The sequence below is a fragment of the Perna viridis genome, chromosome 7 (genome assembly GCF_037379345.1).
Source record: "Perna viridis isolate PV_CMFRI_1.1 ecotype Kerala chromosome 7, ASM3737934v1, whole genome shotgun sequence".
In the NCBI taxonomy this organism is placed as follows: Eukaryota; Metazoa; Mollusca; class Bivalvia; order Mytilida; family Mytilidae; genus Perna; species Perna viridis.
Window position 1 is genome coordinate 9891002 of NC_142451.1, and position 17515 is coordinate 9908516.

The 17515-nt window shown below is 33.7% G+C and overlaps 2 protein-coding genes across 2 annotated transcripts in view; one reads left to right on the forward strand and one right to left on the reverse strand.

Moving 5' to 3' along the window:
* LOC148611258 (valine--tRNA ligase-like) overlaps nucleotides 1–2544 on the reverse strand; it is a 39551-nt gene extending 37007 nt beyond the window's left edge. The window contains exons 1-2 of the mRNA XM_088591595.1: nucleotides 2283–2544; nucleotides 227–302 (exon numbers count right to left, since the gene is read on the reverse strand). Of these exons, the coding sequence (XP_088447721.1) occupies nucleotides 227–302; nucleotides 2283–2537 (331 nt within the window). The 5' untranslated portion in view covers nucleotides 2538–2544. The remainder of the gene's footprint in view (nucleotides 1–226; nucleotides 303–2282) is intronic.
* Nucleotides 2545–2595: 51 nt separating this feature from the next.
* Nucleotides 2596–14778, forward strand: LOC148611259 (general transcription factor IIH subunit 4-like). Its single transcript, XM_088591607.1, has 14 exons — nucleotides 2596–2763; nucleotides 3261–3365; nucleotides 3662–3793; nucleotides 4293–4386; nucleotides 4947–5041; nucleotides 5595–5703; nucleotides 6657–6725; nucleotides 7400–7483; nucleotides 7759–7891; nucleotides 9683–9734; nucleotides 10209–10287; nucleotides 11634–11681; nucleotides 12594–12734; nucleotides 13689–14778. The coding sequence occupies exons 1-14, from the start codon at nucleotides 2648–2650 to the stop codon at nucleotides 13800–13802; spliced, it is 1371 nt and encodes a 456-aa protein (XP_088447733.1). The 5' UTR covers nucleotides 2596–2647; the 3' UTR covers nucleotides 13803–14778.
* Nucleotides 14779–17515: the final 2737 nt, after the last annotated feature.

The following is a 17515-nucleotide window of genomic DNA, read 5'->3' on the forward strand; positions in this document are numbered from 1 at the left end:
TAAATTTTTACAAGGCCTACTATCCTTTTACTTTGTTTTAAATCAACTCTTATTTCTTTTAGCTACAGTAAAAATATCTTAGTGAAGTTATTGTACAGTCATAGATTGAAAAAAAAATGGTTACGAACCAAATACAATGTAATCAAATTTAATGTGACACCCTGTTTTGCACATGCTGCTTTTCAGCATTGCAAGAATGTGTTGAACTGAGTATTAAAATATGAACCTTTCTTACAACCAGGCTCTGTTGGTACTGTATAGTAGAGCTTATCATAGTCATCTTTAACCATTCGATTCTGTCCCTGAAAGAATTATATTTTCCAATAAAAAATGATACACAGCTGTCAGAATTTCTAAAACCCTTTTTTTTCAAAAATCTTCAATTAAAAAACTTAAAGCTGAAAAATGACTGACAAAGTTAGGCTTACAATATCATAAAGGTGCATGTTTTAGAACCCTTCAGGAGCATATCACTGCTTCAAAATACATTTTGACATTCAATGTATACATTATAGCGATCATCACGAAGCAGTGTGAGCTCTTAACGTAATTATGTGTACATTCTAAATTTCCTTTAAGGTTCCCCAATATACTAATGAAAAAAAAGTCATGTTCCAGAAGTAACAAAAAGTGACTGTCCTTACGGAGAAAATTCATCATTTCCTTCAAATTAAAAAAAATATAGGTTAAGATTACGTTTCAGTAAAAATAGATTAATCTTTTCTGATAGTTGTCATGTCTTTTCTAATTTGTTTTACTCATTTAAAGAAGTGAATGTTATGTTTATAAAAACTTTGGGAAAAACCAAGTGGATGTACGTACATGTATCTCAGCTGTTCCACTGTTGCTGTTGTCAAGAACCTAACCCTCAGAAAAAAATACAACTCCGATTATTTAACAAAATCGAAGCATAGCTTTTTTAAGATGGGAAAGGCAATCATTTTCTTGTTTGGAATTTGCAGCTGGCGTCTGAACTTTGTTTACGTCACATGATATGTGTAAAATATTCCCACCATCCGTGGAGAACTGTAATATTTCCGGTATCTGTACAGATTAATCTGACAGGCCAAAACTAAAATGGATGTTGCTAGAGATGCCCTTAAGGGATACAAAATGTAAAGCATTTGCGAAGTGCTATAAAGTTATTGACCTTTTTGAGAACGAGGGGAAAGTGGGGTATGGGGTTGGAATTTGGGGGAAAAAATGTTCAAGTTATTCATTTATTAAAAAAAAAACAGTAATTAACAAGACATATTTTCAAATAGAAATATTGATTTTGAGTGCTGGTTAAATATAAATAAAAATATTGCACTTGCGAAGCAAAAATTTTCATCCAGGTTGCCCCTCCACTCTTTGTAATGCAGTGTGGGAAACCACTGCTCACCAGCTCACCAAATATGGGTAGATGATTAATTTGGTGAGATCTCATTAGCTTACACTCGTCAGTTTGGCAACCATCATCTGATTGGCGAGTTCCAAGGAAGTTAACCAGCCAACAAGTTGGTTATTCAGTTTAACATCCCTTAACATCATACATAAAAAATATGTTCCCTACATTTTAAGAAGTTTAGCTTGAATATGTCAAGAGAATTTTGGCATGATATGCACAATTTTATTGACTTGTAAAGCATTGTTTACGATGTGCCATTTTAATTTCCGGTAAACGAGATGTGCCAAAACCTATGTGACGGTCCCGATCTCATATAAGTAGTCAAACGAAATTATCTTGGTAATTTATGATATTTTACCTCACAAATTAGTTGTTTATTGTCAAAATAGAAATGAACAATAAGCAAATGATAAACATTTTCTTGTTTCATAATGACGAATCTGTTGAAATATAATTTTATTTTTAAAATATGAGTTCAGAAATGGAGTACTCATTTTTTGTTACTGTAAAGTACATGAAAAAACTTCAATGGGAGGGAATATTCGAAAATGGAAAAGTTTTTGATAAATTTAAAAACAAATGAAAAGATAGTTGAAGAAAGAAAAAGAGAGGCAGAAGATAGTCAAATCCAAGAGAAAACATTATAGTACAGACAAAAAAAACCCAAAAAATTGGCTAGTTGAATCTCTATTTGGCTAGCAAGATCAATATTCCACTTGCCAGATTGGCAAATAGGGGAAAAAAATGGTTACCCACACTGTAGTCTGTAATGTCCATTATTATTTTTACGAGTCTCGCACAGACGGTACATGTCATATATAGTAAAGCTCAAGGTGCTCCCTGATTTAGGCAATGCCTACCCCATATTAATTTTTAATCGTATCATTTGTACCTCTTGATGCTTTACTGCACTCAGTGTTGAGCCAGAGGTGCAGAAATGTTTGCAGTTCAGCCGCAGGAACTCATCAAATTGCAATTTAGTGACATACGGAGGTTGAAAACAATTGTCTGTCGACTTGGACGAACTTCTTGGTGTAAGTGATCTGTATGACCTTAAACAAATATTTTGTAACCTGCGTCTTAACTTAAAAAGCTTGATTCCCTGTCTAGAATAACAAAATTTTATGCGGCACCAGGAGGCTGACATTTTAAATATCTTTTGTACCTTCAAAAAGGAGAGTCGAAAATCGCCCGCAACACCATTTCACTCCACATGCAAATTTATCCCCTAAAATTACTTAAGGTAACAAAGAAGGCATGTCAACTTGCAAAAAGCTAGATTGTAAAGATTTACATGGATATCTGAAGACTCTTCCCAGGCATGTCCTTGACAAGTTATATACGCACCCGGCAACATGTTTGGCAGTTTTTAGGTATGAAGAAGGAGAATATAAATGGTGGGGGAAAGGGAAGGGGATTTTGATTTTTGTCTCAATCTTTGTTTGATGGAAGGACCAAGTTTATGATGTTATGCCTATTTCATTCATTGAAATTAAGTATTTTTGTTACTCTTTTTAACTTCAAACAGGTAGGGTTAGCTATTATGTCTTTTCAGGTTTTGTTGTTAATTGGTTTGTGTTAATCAACATTTTTGGTGTACAATGTAATGCACTATTACAGGTACATTTTTGTACCTGATAAAGCTGATCTTTTTTCATCATTTCATGTACCTCCAACAATTTGAAAGCTTATTGCCTTTGTGCTTTATGGTAAAGTGTATAACAGTTTGTCATTTGTGCTGAATTAAAGTGCCATGTACATAGTAGTAATATAGTTTGGGGCTAAAGGTTAAGATTATAAACATTGGCTTTATGATGATCTAAGAAATTGAACATTAATAAAAAAACAAAACTCTCTCTTCTCATTCTAGGCAGTTGCCAGAGCTATCAAAACACTATGTGATGAGGATGTTATTTATAGATCAACATGTATCACAAGCTGTAGTTAACCTCTGGGTCAATGGAAAGCACCAAGAGTAAGAAATTTATATTTTATTTAATGAAATATTTCAGATGCTTTAGTAGATGTCATATTGGTGAATTAACAGAACTGTAAAAATCAAATTTCTGTGTCAGAATATACAAGATATATTTTTTACATTTACATGTACATGTACAATGTATAATATTTTTTTCAATATTCCATTTATGTTAACATGATATTTTTGTGAATGTATTTTGACACTGGTAATCCAATCAGGGATCAATACACTATGAAATACAAACAGTAACAATATTTAATTTTTTAATTTATGCTACAATTTTTTTTTAGTGAACAGAAATTGGCTGTAACAGCTCTGACAGATCTAAGAGTCTGGCATGAGGAAACAATGACAGGGGGTTTACAGGGATGGGCTCTGAACCAAACATTTAGAAGGAATATGAAGATTGCTCTTCTAGGAGGGTGAGTATCTATGTCATAAACATTATACATAGATGTGTTCAAAAGCCAAACAGGCAATGGTGCCAATGAAATAAATTTGTAAAACTTATTATATGATGTTGTCATTCACTGTGAACAGGCTTGTTCTGTATGTTACATTTGATGGGTGTTTTTGTCATTACATTCTTCTGCTTGTTGTTTTTTTTTTTTTTGTTCTCCTTTCCTTCTTATGATGATCTTTTTTATGAAATACATGTGTACATATTTTATAATATATTTCTTCAGCATAGTGCCTAGTGGAGTATCCATGTTGTGTGGACACATTTTCTTGTTTGTAAATCTTTGCTGAATGTACTTTTCTGATAAATTAACATTTTCTGTTGTTGTCCTTTGGCTAATATCTGGTAATTTATAGTTTTCTTGTAGTTTTCTTATGAAATATTAACATATATCAGTTCTGCATTGCTGTAACTTTATCTAGATTTTTTTTTTAATTTATAAAACATACATGTATTTTCAGTGGTAATCCCTGGACATCTTCAGAACAGCTTCCACCAGACAAACATTCTAAGGATGTTCCCTTTCTAAATAAATATGCATTGGAAAGATGGGAGGTAAAGTTCATTATATTGTAAATAATTCTGTAAGTGTTAGTGTTTATTTTAAAATTGCCCTGACATATTTTACATTATATTTGTATGTGTTACTATTTTTTTCAGTTTGTGCATTTTATTTTACAATGTGTATTAAATTGTCACTGTGTGATACATTTCATGTAACATTGTTTCAACATTACAATGTGTCTTGTACACAATAGACGACTTTCACATTGACTTCTGTTCCAGAAAAGTTCTTCAATTATAACAAGGTAAACTGGGGTCAACAAGCGTAAGATTGGTTGACATTGCATTGGGAGCCAAGGGAGCAGAAATTTGATTCGAATATTACACAGAATTTTAAATGATACTTATATTATGTAGAAGCATTTCAGATTGTTTTTCAAGTTTGGAGACATATTTCCACAGAACTATCACTTTTTTTTGCAAATCCAATATCCTTTCTTTGTCTAGTATAAAACCATAAACCCGTTTCCACCAGGCTCGGCATAAATGGCAAAGGTGAAAGTCGTCTATTTAACTGTAGGTATTACATGTATGATACATGTATTTTACAGTGTGTGTTACATTTCATGGTTGGATCAACAGAGGGAACTGAAGGTGTTAGTAGAGATATTATTGATGTCTTGACACATTCTGGACTGATGAAAGGGTAAGTATGAATGTGGGTTTATTTGTATTGTCAATATAAAGAAATAGCATCACAAAAAGTAAAGACATGGGAAGACAACAGGACACTTAAGGGATGTACAAGGTATAACAAATTGTACAGCAGTGCAAAAAATCTATAGTTACTCATTTAAATAGGGTAATTTCCCTATTTGTCTATCATGCCAGATCTATACTTTTTATGTCATGTATTTGTGTTGATGCATATAATGGGATGTTATTTAAGGAACAGTCTTATTTAGTAGTGCTTCAAATCAGAATCAGTCAGACATAAATATCATTTTGAGTATAATGATGAGCTAAAAGGGGATGGGCATATTATGCACTCATTACAGAGTTCTTTATTATGTAAGTCACTGAGCCTTATCTTGAAAAAAACCTGTGTAATGATTGCAATTTCTAGAAAAGCATACCAGTTTAGAGACAAAACTCTGCATACTGGAGACATTGGAATGTTATTACATTAAGACAGTTGACAATTGGGAACCTGTTTAACATTTCACTTGCAGATTATTATTGATATATATATTTTACAGGGATGGTTTAGAGCTACCTTCCATTACACCTACTGGTTTCCAGTTTTTACTGATGGATACTGGATCACAAGTCTGGTACTTCATCTTAAAATATTTAGATTCAGTGGAGGTAATATCAATTTTTTCCCACAGTAATGTTTTAGAGGGGCCTGATAATGGTCGTGTCCATTTACTCATGCCTCTATTGCAGTTATTGGTAGATGTTACTCTTCTGAGACTTTTGATTTTGAAATTTTTGTAGGATTGTAAGCCTCTACATGTACTTAAACCGATCACATTAAAATTTTGATTTGATACATGTACGGCAGTTGTGGGGTTTTAATGATTTTGTGGATCTTGTTCAACAAGATAAAAAAAAATTGAAAGTTAGTATAATTGTTCCTTTTGGTATCCTGTACAAAATGATTAGAATCTGTTTAGCCATATTGGAGTTATTGCTATTTTTAATGTTATTACTTTCAAACATTTTCTACTCAGAAACTAGTGGAAAGAATCCAATGAAAGGTGATATGATTGTTCTTTAGGTATAAGCTTTAGGAATTTTATCCCCCCACCCCTCCCCCCCCCCCCCAAAAAAAAAAAGAAAACAAAAAAAATATGGCCACTTTTACAAAAATTCGAATGTGGCTTATAAAGTCAGGTGAGAGATTCAGGCTTATTAGTGCCCATAGTTTGTATTATACTGTAAATTTACTTTTTTTCTATGTTTGGTAGAAGTAGTGACATTTATATTATATGTTGATTTTAATTATGTACTGTATTGTATATCAAATGGGGCTTTGACATTTTATGGATATACAAACATGTATGTCTATATTGTTTAAATTGAAATAAAATTAAAAAAAGTGTATACAGTCTACATACACTAATTAGGTTTTAAAATAGAATCATGTTGATACGCTTAAAAGCAACAGTATTAACTTTAAATGTATAAAACTGAGATAGTATTACATTATTGTATCATTATTTTGATACATGTATACTCTTATTTTCATATATTTCATTTTTTTAATTTAAATAGTGTGCATTTACAGGTGTATTTGATTTACGTTTTTATTTTAGCAAAGAGGAATGGATCTTATTGAATGTTTATCCTTTCTTTTCCAACTCAGCTTCTCAACATTGGGCAAGGTGAGTGGTTATATAACAGTACCTCTTCTGGAAGAAAACATTTGCTCAGTTATCCAATTTTTAGCTCACATGGCCTTTGGCTATCATTTGGTGTCCTTCCTTGTCATCATCCTCCGTCATTAACAATTTTCAAAACTCACCTCTTCTGACACTACTTGACCATTTAGAATCAAACTTGGTATGAATGTTTCTTGGGGTATCCTGCATAGAAAGAATTTGGGAATCTTTTATCCTTAGGAAGACATGACTGTCATTACTAAAAATAGAACTAAGGGGTCAGACAGAAGATTTTCACATATATTCCTATATATCTGCTTCACTGTTAAGTTAAGTCTAATTGTGACCAGGTTTAAGTATTCAGCATGATGAGATCGATCTCTGGTTAAATTTTCATTTCAATCTGAAAAGTCATGTAGGAGTTATTGGCCTTTTTCCGCGTTTTATCCCTATTTTAAAATTTGTTTCTTTGGAATATCTTCTCCTCTAAAACAACCAGACCAATTAGAACAAAATTTGGTATGGATATACCTTAGGGTCTTAAAGATATAATATGAGAGAGTATTGATCCATTGAAAAACATAGCTACTGTTACTATGAAATATTAACATAGGACAAACAATCATCTGTATTATTTTTTCTGTGCTAGTAAAACTTGTATGAATTATTTTTGTTAGGATTACTCCACTGAGGGTATGTCAGATAATCAACTTAGACTCTTGCAACATCTCAGGGAGTTTGGTCTTGTTTATCAGAGAAAGGTAAGTCTCTCAATGAGGTATTTTTTCTTTCATAAAAGAATCCGTACAATTTTTCATAGGGAACGCTGAAACCTCTGGGAAGAACAGTAGGCGTGCATTGTTAAATGTCAGCTTCATCTTTTTTTTTATAGAACCTCTGAATGTTATAACTACTTTTTGATTACTCAGATTGTGTGACCCATTCCTGCATATGTTACCTGTGGATTATTGACCTGCACATGTTACCTGTGCATTATTGAGTTTTTCAGTAACTACATAGTATTGTTTCATTACAGAGAAAATCAAACAGATATTACCCAACGCAGCTTGCCATTAATCTAGCCTCAGGACTATCAGGATTTACCTCAGAGGGAGAAAATTCAGGGTACTTAGTGGTGGAGACTAACTACAGAGTATATGCCTACACAGGTACTCTAAAAATTATGTCCTACAATATTTGTGTCTGGACTTACCAAAATTTTTTCATATTTTAACAAGCAAGTCAAGGTTTTCCTAATGTCATTGGTCTTAAAAATTATGACCCAATCTAAATAATAAAATATGTAATTACACCTAATAAAGGGTATAATGTTTTTGACATATCAGTCTGTCTGTCCGTCAGTCCAACATAAGTTTTTTGCACTTTATTTTTAAACCCCTACAGATATTGGGCTAATTTATTGTATATGAGTTTACCACCATGATTTATAGATCAAGTTTGCGTTATATTCCACTCCCATGATTGATATTGAGCTTAATCTTGCATGGAAATAAAACATTTATCCTTCAAATTTGTCTGGGAGTTATAACCCTTTTTTCAAGTACTTTTTATTTGAGGGTCCAATATGTGGGTGAGTGGAGTAAGTGAGCATGCTCACTAAGGTTCTTAAGTATTTACCATACGGTTGCAGACAATAAAAAATTGTTATTACTGGTGTTAATTATTGACTTTGACTATTAAAAACAATTGAACTGCATCAGAAACTTTTCAAGTCATATAAATGAGACCACCCATAGTAATTGTTCATTTTTAGCTCACCAGGCCAAAGGCCAAGTGAGCTTACACCATCACTTGGCATCCGTCATTGTGGTGGACACATTTTTGAAACTATTAAACAGACAGATGTTAACTTGGCATGATTGTTCCTTAGAGTATTGTGCACAGAATGACTGTAGGGATTTTTGTTCCATGAAAAAACACGGACCCTGTTACTAAAAATAGAACATACGGGTCAGAAGGCAGTTTTTTGCAGATAGTTCAAAAGTTGTCGCTTAAGCAAAATTCTGGCAGTGTAATATTGTTTAACATTATGAGACGAACCGATGCTGAAATTTTCAAATCAATTCGCCATTTGATGTAGGAGTTACAGCCCCTGAAACAGTATTTTTTTTGCATTTTTCACATGTGCAAATTTGAAAATCTTCTTCTCTAAAATAATTGTACAGAATTCAATGAAAGTTGGCATTTTTAGGGTATCCCACACAAAATGACCGTTGGGATTTTAATCTGTGAAAAAACATGGCCGCCGTTACTAAAAATTGGACATAGGGGTCAGTAGGCAGTTTTAAACTTAAAATTCGTTGCCTTTAGCAGAATTTTTGCATGGTAATATTGTTCAGCATCATGAGATTGACCAATGCCGAATTTTTCAAAACGATTCATCTACTGATGTAGGATTTACGGCTCCTGATACAATTCTTAATTTTTTTTTATTTCCTCATGTACAACTTTGTTGAAAATCTTCTTTTCTAAAACCATGTAAGATCATTTAATAAAAATAAGCATATTGGTTTTTTAGCATTTTATGCTCGAAGTGACTTGTGATTTTTAATTCGTGCATAGATATGGCTGCCTGTACTAAAAACTGAACATAGGGTTCGGAAGACAGTTTTTTGAAAATAATTCAGAAATTGTTGCCTTTAGCAAACTCATGGTTCAGGTAATAAAAATGCTATTAAAAACATTTCCTGCATTTGACAATTCAGGTAATTTTAGCTTAGCTTGTCTCATTCCTCAAATTTTATCGAATAAGCAAATGGTTAACCAGGTGAGCGATTCGGGCTCTCTTGAGCCTCTAGTTAAAGTTGTCAGTGACATCATTATCTTACAAATATTTTTGTCCAATGTCTGTGCTTTCTATCATTCATTAATGTCTGCTTTTAAAATAATGCTTAAAAAAGATCATGTAAGTTTCATTTGATAATATTTTTTTTGGACAGATTCACCATTACAAGTAGCACTACTTGCTTTGTTCTGTGAAATGCTTTACAGGTAATACTTACATTTTTATCACATTACAGTAAAAAAATATCATAGATTGCAGGCGTTGTCATTGTCATAAGTGATGGTTAGCTTGCTGGACTTAAGCAGTGAGGCGGGTGATGCCATAAGGAAATAATGAGTTCCTATCTCATAGATTGCAGGGTTGTGATTTTTCAAAGATTAATGGATTTCCATCTCTACAAATCTTTATTTTACTTTTATATTTTGTTTGTTGTACTTTCTATTAACTTCTTTGGCTTCCCTTTTGAGACTATTATAGGCCAGTATTAGTTCGTTCTTCAAGCACTTATCCTTATACACACATTAGTAAAAAACCTGAAGTCCATAAATATAAGAGGAAATTTGTACAAAAATTTGAAGTTTGGTGGATTTTAATGACAATATTTCTTTTTGATATTTTTACAAATATGATTAAATAATAACCACGCTTCATAGTTAAAAGTTAAATAAATGTCTTTTCAGATTTCCCACAATGTCAGTAGGAAACCTAACAAGAACTAGTGTAAGAGATGCCCTAGCTAGGGGTATCACTGCTGAACAGGTAAGATGTCCTGGCTAGGGGTATCACTTCTGAACAGGTAAGATGTCCTGGCTAGGGGTATCACTGCTGAACAGGTAAGATGTCCTGGCTATGGGTATCACTGCTGAACGGGTAAGATGTCCTGACTAGGAGTAATACTGCTGAATAGGTAAGATGTCCTGGTAAGGGGTATTACTGCTGAACAGGTAGATGTCCTGGCAAGGGTATCACTGCTGATCAGGTAAGATGTCCTGACTAGGGGTATCCCTGCTGAACAGGTAAGATGTCCTGGCTAGGGGGTATCACTGCTGAACAGGTAAGATGTCCTGACTAGGGGTATCACTGCTGAACAGGAAGATGTCCTGGCTAGGGGTATCACTGCTGAACAGGTAAGATGTCCTGACTAGGAGTATCACTGCTGAATAGGTAAGATGTCCTGGTAAGGGGTATTACTGCTGAACAGGTAGATGTCCTGGCAAGGGTATCACTGCTGATCAGGTAAGATGTCCTGACTAGGGGTATCCCTGCTGAACAGGTAAGATGTCCTGGCTAGGGGGTATCACTGCTGAACAGGTAAGATGTCCTGACTAGGGGTATCACTGCTGAACAGGAAGATGTCCTGGCTAGGGGTATCACTGCTGAACAGGTAAGATGTCCTGACTAGGAGTATCACTGCTGAATAGGTAAGATGTCCTGGTAAGGGGTATTACTGCTGAACAGGTAGATGTCCTGGCTAGGGGTATCACTGCTGATCAGGTAAGATGTCCTGACTAGGGGTATCACTGCTGAATAGGTAAGATGCCCTAGCTAGGGGGTATCACTGCTGAACAGGTAAGCTGTCCTGACTAAGGGTAACACTGCTGAACAGGTAAGATGTCCTGACTAGGAGTATCACTGCTGAATAGGTAAGATGTCCTGACTAGGGGTATCACTGCTGAATAGGTAAGATGCCCTAGCTAGGGGGTATCACTGCTGAACAGGTAAGCTGTCCTGACTAGAGGTATCACTGCTGAACAGGTAAGATGTCCTGACTAGAGGTATCCCTGCTGAACAGGTAAGATGTCCTGGCTAGGGGTATCACGTCTGTACAGTTAAGGTGTCCTGGCTAGGGGTATCACATCTGTACAGGTAAGATGTCCTGGCCAGGGTATCACTGCTGAACAGGTAAGATGTCCTGGCCAGGGTATCACCGTTGTACAGGTAAGATGTACTTGTTTTTTTTAGACTTTCCTTTTGATTACTGCCTAGATTTTATTAGTTTGGTAATTTTGTTATTACCCTTCATATAAAACATTACAATATTTTGGCAATATAACTCAGTATTGAATTTGTTTTGTTTACCTCATCCTATTTCTTTATATTTTCAGATAGTTAACTTCCTCAGAACACATGCCCATCCAATGATGTTAAAAAATGTAAGTATTTGGCCTAGCTGAACATAAAGTTTTCTGTGGGGACATTTTTTATGTTATCTTCAATATGTTTAATGATTTGTTAATTAACTTAAAGACTCATAGAGCTGTCTAACATCAGTGTGTATATATTGAAAATCTTGTAAGTTCTTATATTCACTATCTTACAGGAGGTATATAGTTATTATGATGTCCGTCTCTTCATCATTTGGTCCCACAACAACTTTTTGTTAAAGTTTTTCAAAATACTTATCACAGCCTCTTGACAGAAGCTTTATATAGGTATGCTATTAAAATTGTGGGATTTGAAAGCAGACTGGACAACAGCAACTTTATGTTTGACAACTTTGTTATATTTATACCATATGATTACTGGGATGGGGCACTTTAGGGGTAACCTTGAGTGGTAACCTTCAGTGAGTTTTTATCACAGTTTTTAGTTTTTATCACATGCCATAATACAGTGAGAAACCTATATATAACCATGCTAGGTTCATGTGGATGAAGGAGTGACAATCCATGCGATATGGGAAAAATATAAATATCAAAATTTGTTTAAAATATGGTTCATTTACAGGCTGAAATGCATGGCAGTTACTAATGCATAACTTTAGTGTACCACAAACATTCAGAAAACCCTTATTTTTTTACTTAACATACAGTGAATGTGGACATTCCACAAGTTCAAATGTAGAATCAAATTCATTTGCTATACAATTAAAGGGTTATTGCAAGACTATTAGGAAGTATTATACCGTATATTTAAAGCAATCATGTACTAAAATGAAAAATTTCTGTGATAGCTTGAAAATTGTAGATTGTTCAATTTATGATCTAGCCTTGCAGAACTTTCATTCTTAAGTTGTTAATGTACCTTTAATTTGTCTCTTTCATAAAATGGCCATTTACTTACAGAACCCAGTATTACCCCCTACGATATCTGATCAGGTCAGACTCTGGGAATTAGAGAGGAACAGATTTAAGTTTACTGATGGGGTATTATATAGTCAGTTCCTGTCTCAAGCCGATTTTGAACTTCTTAGAAATTATGCTAAGGTAATTATCTTCTATTCATCTGCCAATGTTGTTTATATATTACTGTTTTTTTTTCTTTCCCAGCTGAGATTAGATCTTGTTATCCAGTCAGTTTTAACTTAATTATAGCAGCACTTTGTCCTTGCTTTGAATAACTTTAATTCAGTAAAATCTATGTTCACTAAGCTCCTTCTGATTGAAGATTTGATCAATTTTTGCTGGTGTTTAGTTTACACTGGTTACAAATGTATTAACATTACAGGACCAGTTGAAATCTGGTTTACATAGGTTACATATGTATTAACATTACAGGACCAGTTGAAATCTGGTTTACATAGGATATAAATGTATTAACATTACAGGACCAGTTGAAATCTGGTTACATATGTATTAACATGACAGGACCAATTGAAATCTGGTTTAGATAGGTCACCAATTTATTCAGTGTTTTGGCCTTATAGATTTTGGGTTTTTTATATGTATCTTTTCTACAATTCCTCTGGTATTGTATATTGCATTACTTTGGAACATGGAACTTCATACACATATGGATCTTGTAATGGATTACTGTGAAATTACTTATAATCGTGGGTATTAATTTCGTGATTTAGGGAAAAACACAAGTTGGTGGATTCTTGAATTTGTGTTTTTGATGATCCTGTTATACAGTTTAAAGTAAATAATCCTTTTCATTGGAAATCAAATTTCTTGGTATACCTTACCTTGGTATAACTTACCTTGGTATACCTTACCTTGGTATAACTTACCTTGGTATACCTTACCTTGGTATACCTTACCTTGAAAAATCCAAGAATATTGGTACTCCATGAACAATATTACTTTCACAGTATTAAAATTGAAATTCATATCAGATCATTTGATTTTAAAGATTGGGATGAAGAATTGATTTTTTTTAATTTCTGAGTTCCACTTAGATCATTTCATAATTGTTTAACATTTTACTTTATATTTTAGGATCTTGGTGTACTAGTTTGGGATAGTCCAGAAAAACGTGTAATGGTTGTAACCAGATATGGGCATGATGATGTTAAAAAGTTTTGGAAAAGAAATAAAAATGCAAACAGCTGATAACTCTTGAAATAGGAAATATTTTAAGTCCAGGCACAGGTTTGAAATAAAACGCTATACAGTTTCTAGTGAAAATCTCAGAAGTTCTGCCATTGGTTAAAAAGCATTTAAACCAAGTGCACAATGATGATTGAGGATCTCTGGAGCCTTTATATTTTAACCATAATGCATCAGTGTACCTGATATTTGTGATCTGAGGCAATGAATTGTATGTTGCCTTAAAAGCAGAAATTACAAATTGGGATATTTTTTTTGCTGATCATGTTATTTGAAGAATAACTAATTGTAATATTTAAGAAAACTGACAATTTTTAGTTGGTTTTTATCAAAGATAGAGTCAAATAAATTTATTTGACTTGACTTGATTGAAGAAAAATGTTTATTTTGAGTAAATTCTTTCTCAAATTTCCACATTCAAGCCGTCAAAGCTAATTAGTATATGCCATTGAAAAATATATTGAGATGTATTATTTAAGTTTATTGCCACACCATTCTGCTATCAAATCAGGGTTGGGAGTATGGGGAATTTAATTCAACCAAACCCATGCAGTAGTTGGGAAGGAAATTTTGCAAAGGGACTATTTTCAGGATTACTCAAAGATGTTCACAATCTGAAGTCATTTGAGTCATTTATAAAGAAACTATATACTGTTCTTTTAGATGAAGGAACCATATCCAACTAGAAAGGCAAATGGTTCATAGCCCCTTGCCTTCCCAATCCTTGTCATGATTTACTACTGAATGTTAGCATTTGATATTTACTATAAATGTTGCATCTTGAAGTTATTTTCTATAAAGGCATAGAATAGCAGACATTGACGTTAAATAATAATATAGTTGACTTAATAGAAAATAGATCTTTTTGTTATTGTTTTTTGTCAGTATATAATCATTTGTATAAATGATTTTACTTTGTGCAATTTATATACATGTTGAAATAATGTCATTTTTTTGTAGAATAAATACTGACAACATATACTTGTGGATTTTTTTCATTCAAATTTGTTTGGTTTGGTGTTTCCATCAGGAATGCCATTACAATATGAAGAAGAAAAGCATATAATGATATTACTCCTTTAATTTATTTTCATTGTCATCCTGCATCAATCATATTTTAACATTTTGCTTACATTTGTACCTTGAAAACTTTGTTTTTGAGCCTACCTCATCATTATACTGACTTCTGGTCATTATTTTGGATATTGCATTCAAACCAGTTTGTGTTCAAGGTCAAGCTGTAGAAAAACTTTCAATACCGTTTGTCAACAAAGTTATAGATGCATTTGTTTTGGCTAACAACTTTCCACCTTATTTCTAAGGCATATCCATACTGATTATATCATATTCCTATATATATATATACTTCACTTACTGTATCCAAAATTTTCAACTATAAAAGGGTATTGCAGTACCTCGAGATTGAGGACTTCAAGGCTAAAAATTACCTGATCATTCTTGCAAAAACTCTCCATTCAAATATGGTCCTTCCGTTCACTTTATTACGGGAAATTTTAACATTTTAACATTTTAACGAATATCCCCATAAGGTCCTAAGTACCATGACCCATGTTCCATATATTGGAATTAATACTAGAATCTTATGGATGCTGTGGAGGACTATGCAAGAAAATTAATTAAACGAAAATAGGAAGAGTGTCAATGCTGCATGAGTTTTTTTAAGATCCCGATGTATTCAAAAAATTGTAAACATGACACAACAAATACAAATACTAGGATGTTGTCGCTTCAGAACACAAAGCCCTAAACAACATGATTGCAAGACACATTACATTATTGTCGAAGGTAGACGCAGAAAATAAAAGCACTAAATAGCAGTATATGACCAATACTGCTACGACTCTCTAAAAAAGAGATAGTAGAAAAACATAAATCTGTTCTGTCCTCTTTCTGTCTCTCTACTAAAGACGATGCTTGTGTTCTACCGTTCATGTACTGGATTTCAAAACGCCACTAGCATCCATACCAACAACGCTTCATAGCTTCATAGCTGGATCTCCAAAATCCTCTTTCGATACTTTTAACTTTCAAATTCAGAGATGTCTAAGAGGGTCTTCAGTCTTGCCATGGCAACTGTTAAGTAAGTAAGTAAAGTATTCTTTTTTAAAGTCGGGGATGTTAGACTTGTTACTCCTGCTGTGGTATCAATGTGAATGTGGATTCAGGAAAAAAATATAGACCTTCGTTGTTACTTCAGAAAAGACGGTACACCCAGATACAGATACGAAGTACTTGTTAGATTCTTCAAACTCAGTAAAAAGCGATTCTAAGAGTAATCAAGGGAACCAAGGTTATAGCGGTAATCAAAAGAATGTAATCCAGGGACAAAGACCAGACATGGAAAACACACATACACAACAAAGACCATAAAGTAACTAAAATCATACATACAAAGTAACAAAAGTAATTGAGCAACTCAGACTCCACTAAAAACTGGGAGCATGGACCAGGTGCACCGGTAGGGTAAGCGTTCTCTGCCTTTCTAGTTGTGATATGAACACCCCATACGCAGGTGCTGAAGGGATGTTGCCACAGATGAAAGGAAAGTTGGCAATTCTGAATGAAAAGTCATCACGTTTGTCGTAAAGTTTGGTCAATAGTTTTCCTTTACCATCGATTTCTAAGTGTAGGTCAAGATATGAGGCTGACTTTACAGTGTCTGTAGTATCCTTTATCTCAAGTTTTTCACGGTAGATGTGATGTATCAAATCCCCGACATTAGGATTGTTTAAAGGTAATGCGTCATCTACATAGCGATTAAAGGATCTAGCCAAACGATATTCTTTCTTTCTGATCAGATCAGCTATAAAGTCAGCCTCATAAGAGTGAAGGAATAGGTCAGCAAGTAAAGGAGCAATTTGTTCCCATTGGAATGCCGACCGTTTGTTGAAAAACACGTCCACCACACTGGACAAATATGTTGTGGATTAAAAATTCCAGCATTTTGTAAACATCTTTCTATATATATTTGGAGGATTGATTTGGAATTATTCCTAACAAAGTATGAGGAATCTATACCTAGAACTATATATTTGTATCTAGATGTACCATCTTTTTTTTGAAAAACAACGATGTATAATGTTTTTAAGTCGGGATTTTAACTGAGTATGGGGAATAGAAGTATATAGTGTTGAAAAATCATAGGTTTTAATGCTAGTATATTCAGATAATAGTCTTGAACTGATTGTCTCCAAAAGATCTTTCGAATTAATTAATACCACTACGGGAGTAACAAGTTTTGTGGTAGGACTTCAGACCCTCTTTGACAGTTGTGAGTATAGAAGTTAAAAGTTTTGAAAGAGGTTTGGTGGTACATTTTGCAGATCCATCTATGAAAGGTTGTTTGTATGGATTCTTGTGGAGTTTAGGAATCCAGTATATAGACCGTAAATCACAATCATTGTCCTTGGTAGAGACACCAAAAGAGGATAGCACAGATTTATGGTTTTCCACCATCTCTTCTTTGGAGAGTGTGGTAGCAGTATAGGTCTTATCACTGCTATTATTTTCTACGTCTACCTCTGATAATACACAGTAGATGTAAAACGTTTTACAGACAAAAACAATTTTGGACTTTGTCTGCTTGTACGACAACACATTTGTCATGTATAGTAGATACTGTTTTTGCTACATCGGGGTCTTTGGTAGCATTGGCACTCATTGACCTACTTAAAACTCATTCGTTTCAAAATTAA